Below are 15,914 nucleotides of genomic sequence, written 5' to 3'. Positions count from 1 at the left end.
AAAACGCCTTAATATGATTTTACACTTTACTGAGTGGAAAGAGAAAATACAATTGTAACATCATTAAAACAGGAATTATAAAACAGTACATATATATTTTTGCTTGTAAAATACTTCTTTAAATTAACGTAATCCTCCACACAATGTAAATAATTAATGTACCATTCCAAGGTGTCCACAAGGGGGCAGTGCAGCAGTGTGAAACCGAGGACTTTCCTCTAACAGTGATTTGGACTGATGCATGGCTGAAATAATATGTCCTCTGACACCCTAATGCTCCATATTTCACACAGCTCAATGATTACTTGTCAGTGGAGCAATTTTGGGAGTGTGTTTTGTACACATACAGTATATATGTCTGTGTGTGTGTCTTGAAGGAGGGTTTAGTGCAACTGTTTTTCCACTATCTAAAGGAAGTCATTTTATCCTTCAAGCTCATAGTTCTCATTATTCAGGGCTGATTTTCATCATGCAACTTACTTGGATAATGAGATCGCATTTTAATGCGTGAAATGTGTAAAAGAGGCAATTACATTTTAATTTCTACAAACAATAACAGCTGTAAAGAGTCCTTGTGCATGTGTAAAAGACTAATGAGCAATTATCTTACTTAGATTTCCTGTAGCTGATTCATTACGAAATACTTACTCAAACCCCACTTTGCTCTTATTTGTCTTTCTGCTCTTAGCTGTACAAAGGACGCATCAATGCCACAAGCCACATGATCCAGCACCCAATGTATGGAGCAGGACACAAGTATCGGACCCTGCACCTGCCCATCTCCACCACACTGGCTGAAGTCTTAGACCGGGTTTCTGGTAAGTGAAATACAGTAATAAATTAGTTTAGTCACAAAGACATGACAAAACACTAACAGATTAAGACGGCGTAAAACATCTGATAAAATATTTAAACACATTATGACACAGTTATGAACGAAGCAGGAGAAGTAAAAGCAGTTACAGTGGTTAGGGAGTATGGAAGTAATGAACGAAAAGGTGAGTTCGGAGTTTAGTTTTAAATAATGAGAGAGGTGTGTGTGTGTGTGTGCAGGCAGGAGAAGTGTTCTAGAATGTGACAGGTTTCACAGGGAATTACTATCAAGAATTGTAAAGCCTGACTCCCAGCTTCATCAATACAGCTTTACCCCCAAGCTGCTGATTGTGAAGTGTTGTTTTGCAGATACACACACACACACATACATGTACTCAAACATAGTGTTGAGCAGGGGAAACTCACTGCTTGTTTTCTGCTCGCCACTCAAGCATTTTATCCCTTCGGATGGCTCTTACATTTTTGAAACCCATTTTGAAGTTAATGCCTTGTGACAACTTCCTGCAAAGTAAGTTAGACAAAGGTGTAGCAATGTCTCACAGCCACTCACTGAACAGGGTCTGAGTGGTGTTGGAAGGCTCTGCAACTGTGGCTTCCAAAATCTGTTGTCTCTTTGCCATCCATATAAATGCGCTCCATGAAGCATATTTTTAATCATCTATATTTTACACCCGTGGTTTAGCTACAATTATTGTTAGGGCCATATTCGTCTTAGGGTTTAAACCACAGGAAAAAGGTTTATACCACATTCTTGGACAGACGAGGAGTAAATAGGTAAAACTTGAAGGATTGATTACACTGATACGATCCAGCAAATACAAGTATATGTATAGAATTCCAAACTTTTACTTTGTTAACCTTTTTAAAACTAGTTTTCACCCAAATGGTAGTCCAAGAATACCCTCAAATAGTAGACACAGCTCGCCGTACCACACAATTGGCCTATGACAGTGTCACGTGTCCATACGGTATAATTCTCCGAGCATTCTTTGGCCATCAAGGTCAGCAGCAATGTGGTGATGCGGTGATGTGCAGGATTACCCTTGCAGTTTTAGCCAGCAATGTGTATGATGAATGGCTCACCTCTTGGGACCTTGAACAACTGATAGGCCTGATACACTACTGCTGTTATGAGACTTTGTGCGCGTGTGTCAGGGAGAGAGAGAGAGAGAACAGAATAGTCTGGAATCTGCACAATATTTTATATTTAGGGATGTGTGCTTCTATACTGTGGCTCTTTAACTAATGCCACCTACTGCAAGTACTTCTACTGCAGCTCCCTGGTTACTCCACAGATTTTCACAGAAAATACAGACTTTTTGGCCAGCCAACATATTTACTGCCATTTGTACATAAATATCCCATGCTGCGCTATTCATATATTATTGATCTTTTTTTTTTTAAATCTCAGACACACCGAGCATTACAGCCAAGCTGATCAATGAGCAGAAGGAGGACAAGGAGAAGAAGAATCATGAGGAGAAGGAAAAGATGAAGGCTGACAACGGCTTCCAGGACAACTACAGTGTCGTTGTGGCCTCAGGTACTTGCCATCGCAGCCGCCAGCTGTTCAGTTAATCATTGCAAGCTGCTCTCTTGAAATATTTTGGGACAGAATTTTAATTATTGTGAGACAACCAAGTACAACTGCCACAAAGAAGTACTGCTATGACCTTAACCTGCACAGTTACATTTACATTTTGAAATCAGGAACATAATCAATTTTGCATTCAGACATGATATGAAATTATCTTTGGGTAATGGTGATATTTAGAAAGTTATGTTATGAGTCTTTTTCTGTTGAGTGTTTTTTCCACAAAACAAATGTTTAAGTGTGTTTGTTTATGAGAGCAAGACCGCCCAACCCTTGACGCTTTTGTGTTGTAAATTAAACACCATCCCATTTGGTGGTCCCACCAGGCTTACAGTCCCAGTCCAAACGGGCCCTGTCAGGCCCTCCCCGCCCCCCATCCAGGAGGGGTCGCGTGATGAGTGACAAGTTGACTCCCTGTTCCGGTGTGGACCCCTCTGGCAAAACCATCAGTGTGCCCGTCTTCCACCTCTACCACAAGCTGCTTCCAGGTAGAACACTCAAGTCATTCTTTCGGACATTCCCTAGATAATCTTTCTAAGCCAAATACACTTAGTCCCTGATGTAGTTACTTAGACATGTGGGGAGGCAGTAGCTCAGTGGGTAGAGCTTCCGCTTGGGAACCGGAGGGTAGCCGGTTCGAGTCCCTGCTGAGGTGCCCCTGAGCAAGGCACCGAACCCTCAATTGCTCCCCCCTCTGCGAAGGGTGGTAATGTAATGTAAGTCGCTTTGGATAAAAGCGTCTGCCAAATGTAATGTATACAACTTTAGTCTTAGTTCTGTCTTGTTTTCCCTTTCCTGTCGCGCAGGTCAGCCCCTGTCAGCTGAGATGACTCTGGCCCAGCTTCTCACCCTCCTGTATGACCGCAAGCTGCCACAGGGCTACCACTCCATCAACCTGACCGTCAAACTGGGTTCCAAGGTCATCTCTGATCCCGGGCTCTCCAAAACTGACTCCTTCAAGAGATTACGCACTGAGAAAGGTACAAAAGGCATTCTAATGTTTTTTGTAGTCCAGAGATTGACATTTTAACTAACAAATCGTTCTAATGTTATCTGAAGTTATTTCATAGATTTATTTTTTTCTCTGTGGCATCCTGTTTTTATTCTATTTTATTTAAAAATGTGCACACTTTTGCAGTTTTTCAGTTTGTATCAGTACATACTGTTGTTAAATTCAAGGCTCACTGTGGTTTAACTCCGCTGAATGTTGCGAAATTGGAAAGTAAATAGTATTAATGCATATATCTTTACTTGCGTTACGCTTTAATGGACTTTTAGTTTGGTGAGGGCACGGCTAGCATTGCCTGGGCTGCTTATTGGCAGCTTTGAAAGAAAATCTTTTGAAGTCTGGAAGTTCTGTGAAGGAATATTCTGCACTTTATGTCCAATCATTATTGCAGCTCTCCTTACCATTTAAGCCCCATTGGGAATGAAAGCTTTTTGATCCCTAGATGTTGAATTCATTAAATATTCATAGAATTTTCAGATATTGCAGGAACAGTCACGTACGTACAAAGTCATGAAGAAGCATTGCACTAGTAAGTAAGTAAAATCCCAATGTTGCCGTGGCGAATGTATTGACAGTGAGTTTGGCTCAAGGAAATCAGTTGTTTACCCAAAACTGTCTTATCCGGTGAGACAGATAATTAAATGAGCAGGGTCAGTGTTTTGCTCAAGGGCATTTTGTCAGAACAGGCTGTTGCAGGGATCAAAACGCTGACCCTCTCTTTAGCTACAATGCAACACCGCCGCTCCATTGAGGTTGGTGACATCGGGACTTTGGTTATATTTAGCTGTCTGCTACTGCAAGCGTTAGGGTGAGTGCTAGGGCATGCGTGACGACATGAGGGCAGATTAATTTTTAATGTTTAATGTTGCTTTTAGAGTACTTTGACATATTGGGTTTTGATGATGTCAGCACTGGTGAATCTACAGTCCTGGTCAGATCTCCTTTCCACCAGCTATGACCTATCCATGATCCATAGGTCCCCTTTTGAAACTGTTACCGTATTTGCTCCTTGGTTATTGCGACGGATGGTGAACAATTCTGTATCAAGTGGAAACTCTGGAGCCTTGTTTATCTCTAACCAATAATTGATAGGATACTACAAGGTTGAGCTGCCTGTCTTCAATAAAACTCCTGATCACATCCTGACCATTTATAGTACGATGTACATAAGATGTGGGCAAATTTTCTTTCTCCTTCAATTTAGTTGTCTTCTTTATTCATCTATTCTAGATCAATCTATTCATTTGACATATGGGGATCCTGTCCATTTAATTGCGTATTTTATAGCAACCAAAAATCCTTTGAATCTTGAGGTTTTCCAATTCTGATCATGAGCATCTGTGTTTATTTTATAGGCACCTGTTTTCATTTTATAGGTGGAAGTATTATCTTTTTTACTGCTAGCTGAATGATTGTGGCCACAGTGATAATCACACGTTTTTGTGTGTTGAGGTCACTATCTTATAGAGAAAATTAGTTTTCCACTGACTTTGTGGTTTTATTGACTTAAGACTGCCTTAACTTTCAAGTGCTACTGTTTCGGCCAAATAAGTGACCAGCACTGGTACGGTCAAAATAAGTCAAGCTCCTCATGAAAATGTGTAGACACGACGGTCTGAATAATGGCCACATTGTAAGCTGGTCTTTACCTCACACTTGTTTTCCTTTTGGTCACTGAACCTCGTTAAAGCCAACTTGCTAGTCTTTACTCAACAGGATTACGAACTGAAAAGCCCCTTTGTGCATTTTGTCTCGTTCGTTTAGCTCGTAAATTAAGAGCCAAAGAGTGCTTAGTGTAGCTATTTTAGCGGGTTGCAGTGTTTGAAGTCCTCATTGAAAGAAGATTAGTTGGCACCGTTTTGTAGCTTTCCTCCTTGCAAGCTGCAGGTGGCACCTTGACAACCTTCCTCATATGAGAGATTAGCAATTTGCTCGTTGCCTGTAAAGAAATAGCACTTCCTACTTTTACCCTCTCATCTGTCTGCCCACCGCTCAAACACTAACCACTTAAATAAGTCATTATTCTTATTCATCCAAAATGTTCTTCCTGACATCATCTGTAACAAATAGAAACTGACCAACACAAAGGACTCACATAGATTAGTGGCCCAGTACAGTTTCTTCAAGATTTAGACTGTATGCCCTGGCAGCATTTTGTTGTTTTGCTCCTGAATTATCCCGCAGGTACATTCTTCTCCTTTAGTGCACTTACATCCTGCCTCGCCTTACTCCACAACCACTCCCGGAGATATCTACCCAAAAACCATATCCTCTCAAGTTCATGGCTCTGAACCAAAAGGCTTTTAAGACTTGATAAATGCAGGGCAGTGGCAGTGACCCCTGATGCTTTTTGTTTTTTCCCCCCGTACTAAGCTTTCACAGTATGAAGCCACAATGTGGACTGTATTTAGACCAGCCCCTTCTGTACGCACATAGGTGCATATTATCTATCCATTCAATCAGATATTTGTTTTTGAAAACGCATTTTCTTTCCATTCATTTAATCCTATTTTGGAAGTTCAGACGCATTAATCTCTCTTAAAAAAAACAACCTTTTAATTACAATCTCACTGACTTTTTAATTCAATACCGAGATAAAGTGTGTCTGGGGAGGGGGAATCCCTTGAGAGACGAGGAGAGCAATCAATCGTCTGTTTTATTTTCCGCACTGTGAGAGATGATGACTGACTTTTTAGAAGCTGACCTATCAGCCGACCGATTTCTCTCATCATTAAACACCCAGGCCTCGCTGTCACAATAAAATGATAATAGGTTAATGCAGGCGGAGGTCAAGTGTGTTTTTTTTTCAATTCACCCCGTTTTATTTTGACCGCCTGACTTTATCCTCAATGTCATGGTTATAAGTGTAAACAAGGTCATTTAGACTGTTTCATTTTATCTTTTCTGATCAGCTCATAGCTCATCTTGGGGTAGGACACCCTCAGCTACAAACTGTTATGGCCTTTTGATAAATGAAGAGCCAGTGATTGAGATGGCACACTGGCCTTTGTTGATTGGAAACTGTTGTCAGGTTTTCCTCTCCTCCTCTTGTTCTCTCCACTTGCACGCTTGATAAATGGGAGGGTAAATGACACATAGCTGAAGTGCCATCACCCACACTTAGAACATAGATGGCAATCAACAGGTCTTTATTTTTTAAAGGAGGAACATCTACTTGTAATGTTTTCTTAATAAACCCTGGTCACAATGCATAGAAAAATAATAAGTAAGACATTGCAATTATTGTATCTCTCCTTGGCGAAAAAATACTATTGCTGTCAGATATTGTCTATTGTGTCCTAAAATTGCATGACATGTTTGAAGCATCGTTGTAAGTTGATTCTCATTGTGTACAGAAATAAGTTCATTCCCGGATTTTGTCACATTAGGATGGTAAAGAATAGAACGCTTAAAAGTATCATAGATGCCACACTCTCTAAATGTACAGTATGATGATTTCTCTGTTCCTTCTCATTGCAGTGGATCACTGTGACATGCTGAGCAGTTGCCCTGAGGATGAACCAATGACACCCAATGAGGAATGTCTGGATGCTGCCACCGACGAGTCCCTGTTGGAGACCAACCCCATCCAGTCTCCACTGCAGGTCTTTGCGGGAATGGGTGGCCTGGCCCTCATCGCAGAGAGGCTGCCCATGCTGTACCCTGATGTCATTCAACAGGTGAGAGTCACAGCCTTCCCCAGACACTGGCACCCAGATGGACAGTCCAGGCTCTCATAACTGTTAGTAGGGCTTGTATTTATGATAGATGGCAATCTGATGCCATAGAGTTCTCACTTGCAGCATGTCTGTTGCAGGTGAGTTGAGTTTTCTCCCTCGTAGCCTGTTTGTGACCCTGCTGTAGCCACTCAGAACACCAAATGTGCTTATTGTTCTTTTTTATTTTCATTTTGTTTCCTGCTTTGGCACCACAGAGCAGCTTTTTTTATTTCACACTAGAAGCATTGCTGCTGCAGGGCAAAACGGATATCCAGTGCCGAAATACAGTTCAAACCTCCATGAAATGTTATAGATTCAGTTGTTGGCTTTACTTTCCACAGTGTGAGTTGTGAACCACAGCAGCAAGCACTGGTTTCCTGCCTGAGCCCCTTGTGCAAACTGTTGCTTCTGGCTGGCTGCTCGGCCTTGGGTTTCCTTGACTACAGATAGCAGTACTGATGTATGTCTTAAAACTGCTCATTCAGTCTGCATTATCGCAATAACAATATGTTTAATATCGGACCCACACGCTACTATCTTGCCATAATCAGCTTGCAGCAGGTGTGAAATCTTTGGTAACAAAATGTTTTGTTACCAAAGATTTCTTTTCTTCGTTCAATCAAGATTAGTAACTTTTATTGGGCCTTATCTGTGACAGCCCAGTTGAAGGGTTTAGGCACGGCCACCTGTGGTACACAAATTGCACTTTGAAACAGTTGTTTTAAAGGAAATGACTCAGGCAGTTTTGTCTTTTTGCTGTTGTAGCAGATGCTGTTTGGTTGTAAGGCAAACCCTTTTTTCTTTATAAATGTAGTTGAATCCCCCCCAGCATTAACAGAACAAACAGGAGGCCATATTAATGCAATTAATGCAGGTGGTGCCTTTTTTTTCTCACTAAACGTTTTTTTTAAGGATGCTTAATAGGTTTACTTATCTAACTCCATTTGATTGGAGCTGAGCTTTCACAGTGTCCCTGAGGCTATCACTGCTTTTAGAGCAGTTAACTTTGAACTGATTGAATAGTTTGTCATCATTGTATTGTTTCTTTGGCAAGCTAATGCAAGAAAAGTGAACAACATTTTACTTACTGAAGTTTTAATTGTCCAAATGTGTTAAAATTAATTTTAAATTTTGTTGGCATAATGTTTTTGTCCCCATACCATCTACTTGATTGAAATTCAGATTACATTACATAACAGTCATTTAGCAGACGCTTTTATCCAAAGCGACTTCCAATAAGTGCGTTCAACATTGGTAGGCAGATGAAACATTCTGCAAAGGAGTGTCAGTTCGGTTGCCAGTTGCTGATGGTGGTGTCTCTCTGTTGGCCTCAGGTTGACTCTGTTGTGTTATAGAGGTCAAGTGGAGGTGTATAATGTTTGTGCTCTGGTCAAGGTTTCACATTGTATGATATTCAAAATGGAATTGCTTGCAAAATTGAGCCTGCATTCTCTCCTGACCTTCAAGCTCAAACATCACATCATGACACTGCAAAGTTCCTGCTCATAAATCCACTGTCAGCAGTGTCTTGCAAATTCTCCTTTGCTAAAGTTGCTTCTGTTCTGTTCTGGTCGGCCACAGGTCAGCGCCCCAGTGGTTCCCTCGGCTACACAGGAGAAACCCAAGGACAGCGACCAGTTTGAGTGGGTAACCATCGAGCAGTCCGGCGAGTTGGTGTATGAGGCACCAGAGTCCATCGCTGCAGAGCCACCGCCCATCAACAAGCAGCCGACTCAGTCGCCATCGACATCATCCTCGGTGCAGACTATGTCGCCCATTCCGGCCCACTCGCTGGCGGCCTTTGGCCTTTTCCTGCGCTTGCCAGGGTATGCAGAAGTGCTCCTGAAGGAGAGGAAGCACGCCCAGTGTCTACTGCGCCTGGTGCTCGGTGTCACAGACGATGGAGAGGGCAGTAAGTCTTAAATACACTTGGCTGACATTGTAAAAGCACTCAAACATTAATTTTTGTAGCACGTACACAATCATGCACTTGTATCACATGAAGCCACCTTACCATCTGAATCAAGTGACAGTCACAATGTATTTTTATAGTAGTTGGTATAGGCAGTAGTCGAGTGGGTAGAGCTTCCGCTTAAGAACCGGAGGGTTGCCGGTTCGAGTCCCTGCCGAGGTGCCCCTGAGCAAGGCACCGAACCCTCAATTGCTCCCCCCTCTGCGAAGGGTGGTAATATAATGTAATGTAAGTCGCTTTGGATAAAAGCGTCTGCCAAATGATCGTAATGTAATGTAATGTAATGTATAGTTATTCTACACATATGTATCATTTAGTGACCAACTGTAAAAATTATCTAAAACAAAGGATAGTTTTTTCAATGATCCAAAGCCTAAATCTGTACATTTCACACCCAGAAGTCAACTTAATGTCCCTGATTGGAGTGTCTGCCTTGGCCTCTTTCTAGGTCACATCCTGCAGTCCCCATCAGCCAATGTGTTGCCCACGCTGCCTTTCCATGTCCTGCGGGCGTTGTTCAGCAGTACTCCTCTGACCACTGACGACGGCGTCCTGCTACGACGCATGGCTTTGGAGATCGGTGCGATCCATCTCATCCTGGCCTGCCTGTCAGCTCTCAGCCACCACGCACCTCGCAACCCCAACGCCAGCAACAGCGTCTCCGAGGTACGCCTGACACACAAATATCCTCCAATATTCATGAAGAACACAGTTGTTTCTCAACCCTTGGCTGTGCCTTTGAATGAGTGAGGGCCTGCTTGAATAGCCTCATATCCGATTGGATAAAAATAACAACATCTTATCTATTTAGAGAAAGTCAACTGTGTTCTAGTCTGTTTTCCATCTGCACTGTAATATATAATTCATATAGAGCTGTGAAATGCTTTGCTCAGCCCAAGATTTTGTACAATTTATTGTTGAAATGGTTGTACAGTTCTTCCTTGGAAACTATTTCAAATCATTGAAATGTATATGATTGATATTGTTTTGGATTTTTATTATGCATTGAAATTATTTAAAAGATTGTTAAACTGTTAAAAAATGTAAGGTCTTACAGACAATTTCACATGAAGGATATTTAACTTTACATCTGACTTCAAAGCTGTGCAAAATGCTGTATGCCTCCTTGTCAGATTTGTGTTCTACTGTCTCCCATTGTTGTAATTCTGCATCCTAGGCTGCTCTACTCTCTGCCTGAAGTGATTGTTTCGTGTTTCACACTGATAAGCGTAAAACAGACTGATGGAGAAACAAGGGGGAAAAAAATCATTGTGGTTATTAATGGCTCTCCTGTCTGGCTGGCCTTTAGTCAAGGCCTCTTTTGCATATCTTACAGCAAGCCCCTGACAAATTGCTTAATTGTTTAGCCCGAATGATAAGAAGGAAATTGAGATTGGAGAGAAATGTGGGTGTGTCTGAGACTTGTCCTTTGTATTGTTGACACCTTGAGGGTGAGAAGCAAAGGAAGGGGCTCATCATGAATAGAGATTGAGTCTGTCTCCCCTTGACTTTTGTACCCATTTAACTGAATTTCTAAGAAAAAAAACCTGTTAAGCAGCCTGCAGGGCCTCGACATCACACACATCAAGGAGCTGTAAACAACATGGGACTGGGAACGTCAACATGTGAGCCAAGCGTTGGCCAATGTAGTTCATCTTGGCAATCTTAATATTTTTTGTGATCACCAGAAAGGTTAAATAGATGACATGAGCACATTTTGAACAAGAATTTAACTATAATAAACCAAATATTTGCAGTTCCCCCAGGTTCTGTGTGTGATATTAGCCCTTTTCTTTGAAGAGCTGAAGGACATTCTGACACTTAAAGTTTGGTTTGTAAAAATACTGTTTCCAGTTCAATAGACTTTTGCTCTCCAGTGTAGTCCAAAAGGTCCTCAACTGTTTTTGTGGATTCTTTGATTAGTTTCTCGTACAGATTTTATTCCCTATCATCTATTATAGGACACAGACACCCTGAACCCCTCAAATGTTAATGAAAACAGGCTCCACTTCCATTTACTGTATGGACAGAAAATTAAGGGTTAAAGGTTTCAGCCGATTACAATGCTCCTGATGGGCTCTTTCCACAATCTGGCTGAGCTGGACTTGTTTTGTTTTTTTCATTCCATGGTGACATATTCAGCCTCTCTGCTCTCCCCCTTTCTTCCCTTCCCTTGTGGATTTATGAAGTTGTCAGAGCTGAGGACAGATCACAGGGCTGATGGCTTGAATGAAAGCCAAAGACTTGTCAGTGTGGAAATGGCTGTCCTTGAGCTTCCCCACAATCCATGAGCTGTATTGGTCTCAGAGACTCTAGCTTGAGATAAGACACACACCCCCACTGTTTTAAATGTCAGGCGAAAGATGCACAAAAAAAATGACTCTCATGGTCGCCCTCGCCTTACCAAAATGATGATGTTCATCTGTGTGGGATCTTTTCATTTACTCACCACTTTCACTCAATTGTCTTAAGTTTTGAGCTATGACTCACGCTTTCTTTCATTTCCAAAAGTTGTTTTGTAATCATGGAAAAGCTGTCATATGATCAGATATTCAATCACCAGTAATACCTTGTTCTAACCAGCTGTGTTTTATGTATATCGTTTATAGCCACAGATGTCCAGTTGTCATGGTGCGGGGACTACTGAGGAGCAGCAGCTATACTGGGCAAAAGGAACTGGCTTTGGTACTGGATCCACAGCTTCTGGCTGGGATGTAGAGCAGGCCCTCACCAAACAGCGCCTAGAAGAGGAACATGTCACCTGTCTCTTGCAGGTTAGTTTATCTGCATCGTTATTTACAATGTTTTGCCAATTTATAGGTATCCCAGCTGTGGAAAACAATTAGACCCCTTTTTTTTGTAACACTGTTTTTTAGCCTTTTTTTCTTATCATTCAAGGAGTTTTTCATGTGTTGGCACTCCTAAATGCTTGAAAATAAAAAAACTTTGTAGTTGAGTGGTGGACATCTTCCAGTCAAGAAATAGCCTTATAGAGAAGTGTTTAATTTTATTTTAAGAGTTGCCGTAATACAGGAATAGAAATTATAACAGCAGTGATAACACAGCTCAGAGGCAAGACTGGCAGGCTGCAATGCTGTACGATCCCCGCATGTCTTACTGGCCAGATGCAGAAACACTAGCTTTCCCCAATGTCTACAACACTCAACGGTGCAATGATCCATATGATTAGCATCAACTCAGACCTGAAAGTGTCATGCATTCATCTTCATACAACTCAATCTGGATTAGAACTAATCCCTTCAAGTGATCGCAGAAAACAACATGATTCTGTGCTGAGTGTATCCTTTTATCAATCACTCTAAAATCACTTACAGTATACCTCGCATAAAAACAATCTGATGTAATTTACAGTTATATTACAGAAAATTTTAAAAATAGAAACAAGAAATTAATGGATGTTAAATGTAAAATGGGTGATAAATTTTATCGTCTTTGTTTACATCATACACTCCTCTTATGTCCAGGTCTTGGCGAGCTACATCAACCCAGCAGGTTCCTGCAGCCACAGTAGTGACGCCGCCTCAGCAGACACAAGAACCCACAACAGTTCAGCTCTTCCAGCGGTGCTGCAGGAACTGCTGAGCCAGTCATGTCTCATTCCTGCGATGTCCTCCTACCTACGGAATGACTCTGGTAAGGATTTAATTTTAATCGCCTTGTGGTTGAGGGCAATTGATTTACAGCACAAAAAAGGAGGACTTCCACCTCAAAGTGACGCCCAACAAATCGTCCTTTGACAATAATGTTAGACCCTCTGCATCATCAGCATTCAGGCACAGGTTAGAAAATAATAAATGATGATGGATGTGCTGTATGTAGGTCTCTACAGCTGTAACAGTTTATTATATTTTATGTTCACAATAACATGCCACTGCACTTTTGGGTATTCAGAGTTTGATGATTTGTTTAGGAATGTGGTCTTTATTGTGAGAAACCCAAACACTACAACTATAGTGAAGTCTTCCAATAGATTTGGAGTGACATATTTAGAATAGTGTGTTTCTTAGCACCTTGACTCCAACAAGGATTTTCAGTGATAAATGAGAAACAATTTTTTGTTGATTCAGTGCTATAATGATGCACATCTGATGCGAGGGCTGTTTGTTTGATCCAATCCCAAACATACCCAATACTCATTTAGAAAACTTCTTTGGATATTGTCAGATTCTCATAGCCATGGCTTTTTGCAATTTAATTTCCAGTATTCAAATTATCCTGCTTATTCTAAGGGCTCTCATCCTGTCAAAGCCACTTATCCACAGTTGTTTGTTGTTGACGATAAGCTCTGAACTTTCTTATTATTTGTGCATTTCTGCTCTTGGTCTGAACCGTGGTCGGTCGGTGGCCTTTGATGCTGAGACGGTGGGGTTGGAGAGCTCTGGTCTTTGATCTTTGTTATCACGGCAGGCTAGAGTTACTGTAGTGTATCCTCTATCTATTCCTGAATCATGTGGTGTGCTGTGTGTTTGTGATTTTATGTGCGTGTGTGTGGGGAGGAGGGGGGGTGGGGGGGGGGTCGCGGTGCTGGTGGCAACGTATTGTTGCAGAATGAAACGGCAGATGGAGCTACAGCTTCTCGATCTGAATCTGTCAGCTAGTATTTGTGTTAGTTTGCAGCTCTTCCCATTGAACTACACTGACGCCTCAATAATTTGAGTCCAAGCATCTTGGTTTCACAGAGATGCTATCCTCTCATGATTGTGTTTGCAGTTGAATGAAAAGACTGGTGGTGGAGTGAATAAGGTCAAACTGGATTAATACCGGTCTAGTGTTTGCACTGTTTGTTAAGCAGCTGTAGCAACATTCCTTTTGTATGTTTTAAAGCTTAATATGGTAGTAATCCCCACAGGTAATTCATTGTTCCCTCCTTCTGGCTTTACATTTAGACCTCTGGCTGAGCAATGGGCTTCTAGTAGAGCTATCAGTACCCAGTAGGCTTTATGACTCTTCAGGTCATAGCAGTCCATTGCTTATATCCTGGTTTGGCTCCTGAGGGGCTCGCTGCTTATTATTGCCGGGCTGACCCTTGGCAGCCTGCCTGCAGTCATGCTTTAAACTGCACTCTCCTTTACTTGTGCTGCACTTCATGGCAACTTCCACACTTGGGCCGTTGTTTGAGTGAACATAAAAAGACACATCAGACATATTTGGATGTAGAGTGTGCAGAACTGACACACACGGTCTAATGCAATAGCTCTGCAGGAAATACTTAGTGAAGCTTTTTATTATTTTATTGTATAGACTATATTTTTGTTGAGGCTAGTAATTATTGAAGATGACATTTTTGCTGTTGGTGTATTGTATTGCAACATATTGCGAGCCGTTTAGTGCCTGGTTTTTTGGGACGTGCTCAAGCAGTTATTGGAGTATTTCATGCTCCAAGTGCTGTCACTGCAAAACTGTTAGAAATCACCAGGAATACAACATTAATGGTTTTATAGAAAGCTGCAACATGAACGAAGGACACTTGAATACCTTGTAGTGATACCGGAGTTTCCCTGGCATATACCATAAACCTGCTCCGGCTGTAATTAACCACTGGCGTGCGCCCCCGGCCCCACCCCCACCGCCTGTGTGGGGGATAGAAATGTGGATAGAAATGATTTGATGCAGTGAGAGGAAGGAGGATTTCACCATCAGTGTTTCCCTTGTCCCTTTACAATGTCTACTGCTGTTTATCAGACCGAAGGCTCTTTCACCTACAGTGTGTATGTCGCTGGAGTTCACAGCAGTATGAATGTATGTGTGCATGCTGGTGTGCGTTGTGTGTCTGTGCCTCGTGTCTCATAATTAAAAAACAGATAAAAAGCGTTGTGGATGTTGTAATTGCCTCTGACATGCATTTGTGTGTGTGTGCAAGTGCATTTTGAAGTTTATTGCTCCTTGTTTGATTGCATTTGATTACATGCTCTCTTCAAGCATTGTGTTCATGACGACGCGTTCACCTTTGAAATGGCAAAAGGTCTAAGTGTGCGTCAATGCATTTAACACTCGATTTGATAACAAATTATATTACACTGTGTTTGCTGGCTGTTGCATACATTAAATGTAATGTGTGTTGCTTTCAGTCAGTGGGAACCTGAGGGCTCTCTAACCAGCTTTGTAACAGAGCCAGTTGCACAGGAGCCCGGAGCTGTCATTAAATGTCAAAAACTGCTGTGTGTATGAGAAAAACAAGGAGGAGACCCGAGAGCCTTCCTGCTTGGGTCTGCTTTAAGGGTCAGGTTAAATAGGGGGCTGGGGGGGGAGGTAATATGGGCGTTGGTATTTCATCTGCTCTAGATGCGTAGGGCAGGTGCTTATATGCATTATGTTGATTGGAATTTCAATTATACAAAAAAACATGGTGTATAGAATAACAAAGTGGCTTACAAAAAACACTAGCGACAACAAGCAAACATAGCTACACACACACACACACACACACACACACACACACACACACACACACACACACACACACACACACACACACACACACACACACACACACACAACGTTTGATCCATTATCAGTGGTGATGCATGTCTGGCCCTCCTCTTTCAGACACCAGCTGGACAAACACTCTCAGGGTAATATTCTCTCATGTGTACTTGTCAGCCGTCAATCGATTGTTGTGGAATAATACACAATACGAGATGGGGTTTGTTACCTAGCGGTTCTTTTGTGAGCCCTTTCCAGTCAAATCAAGATTGGATAATTTAATGGCTAGTATGATTTTAGGATTGTTTGGATAATTAAAACACCTTTTGTTGAATTTTACAG

At 41.7% G+C, this 15,914-nt stretch overlaps 1 protein-coding gene across 8 annotated transcripts in view; it reads left to right on the top strand.

The window, feature by feature from the left end:
- The window catches only part of birc6 (baculoviral IAP repeat containing 6), a 79,162-nt gene that overhangs the window by 31,433 nt on the left and 31,815 nt on the right, over positions 1–15,914 (top strand). For all 8 annotated transcript variants that reach the window (XM_076164320.1, XM_076164344.1, XM_076164336.1 and 5 more), the window contains 9 exons: positions 689–818; positions 2,246–2,377; positions 2,755–2,916; positions 3,235–3,408; positions 6,918–7,117; positions 8,738–9,068; positions 9,577–9,794; positions 11,738–11,902; positions 12,614–12,782. In XM_076164320.1, the coding sequence (XP_076020435.1) occupies positions 689–818; positions 2,246–2,377; positions 2,755–2,916; positions 3,235–3,408; positions 6,918–7,117; positions 8,738–9,068; positions 9,577–9,794; positions 11,738–11,902; positions 12,614–12,782 (1,681 nt within the window). The remainder of the gene's footprint in view (positions 1–688; positions 819–2,245; positions 2,378–2,754; positions 2,917–3,234; positions 3,409–6,917; positions 7,118–8,737; positions 9,069–9,576; positions 9,795–11,737; positions 11,903–12,613; positions 12,783–15,914) is intronic.

This window comes from Genypterus blacodes, unplaced genomic scaffold, assembly GCF_046128005.1.
Source record: "Genypterus blacodes isolate CSIRO-AG114 ecotype Tasmania unplaced genomic scaffold, CSIRO-AGI_Gbla_v1 ptg000012l_1, whole genome shotgun sequence".
In the NCBI taxonomy this organism is placed as follows: domain Eukaryota; kingdom Metazoa; phylum Chordata; class Actinopteri; order Ophidiiformes; family Ophidiidae; genus Genypterus; species Genypterus blacodes.
Note: the sequence above shows the minus strand (reverse complement) of the source record. Positions and strands in the feature narration are given on the sequence as shown.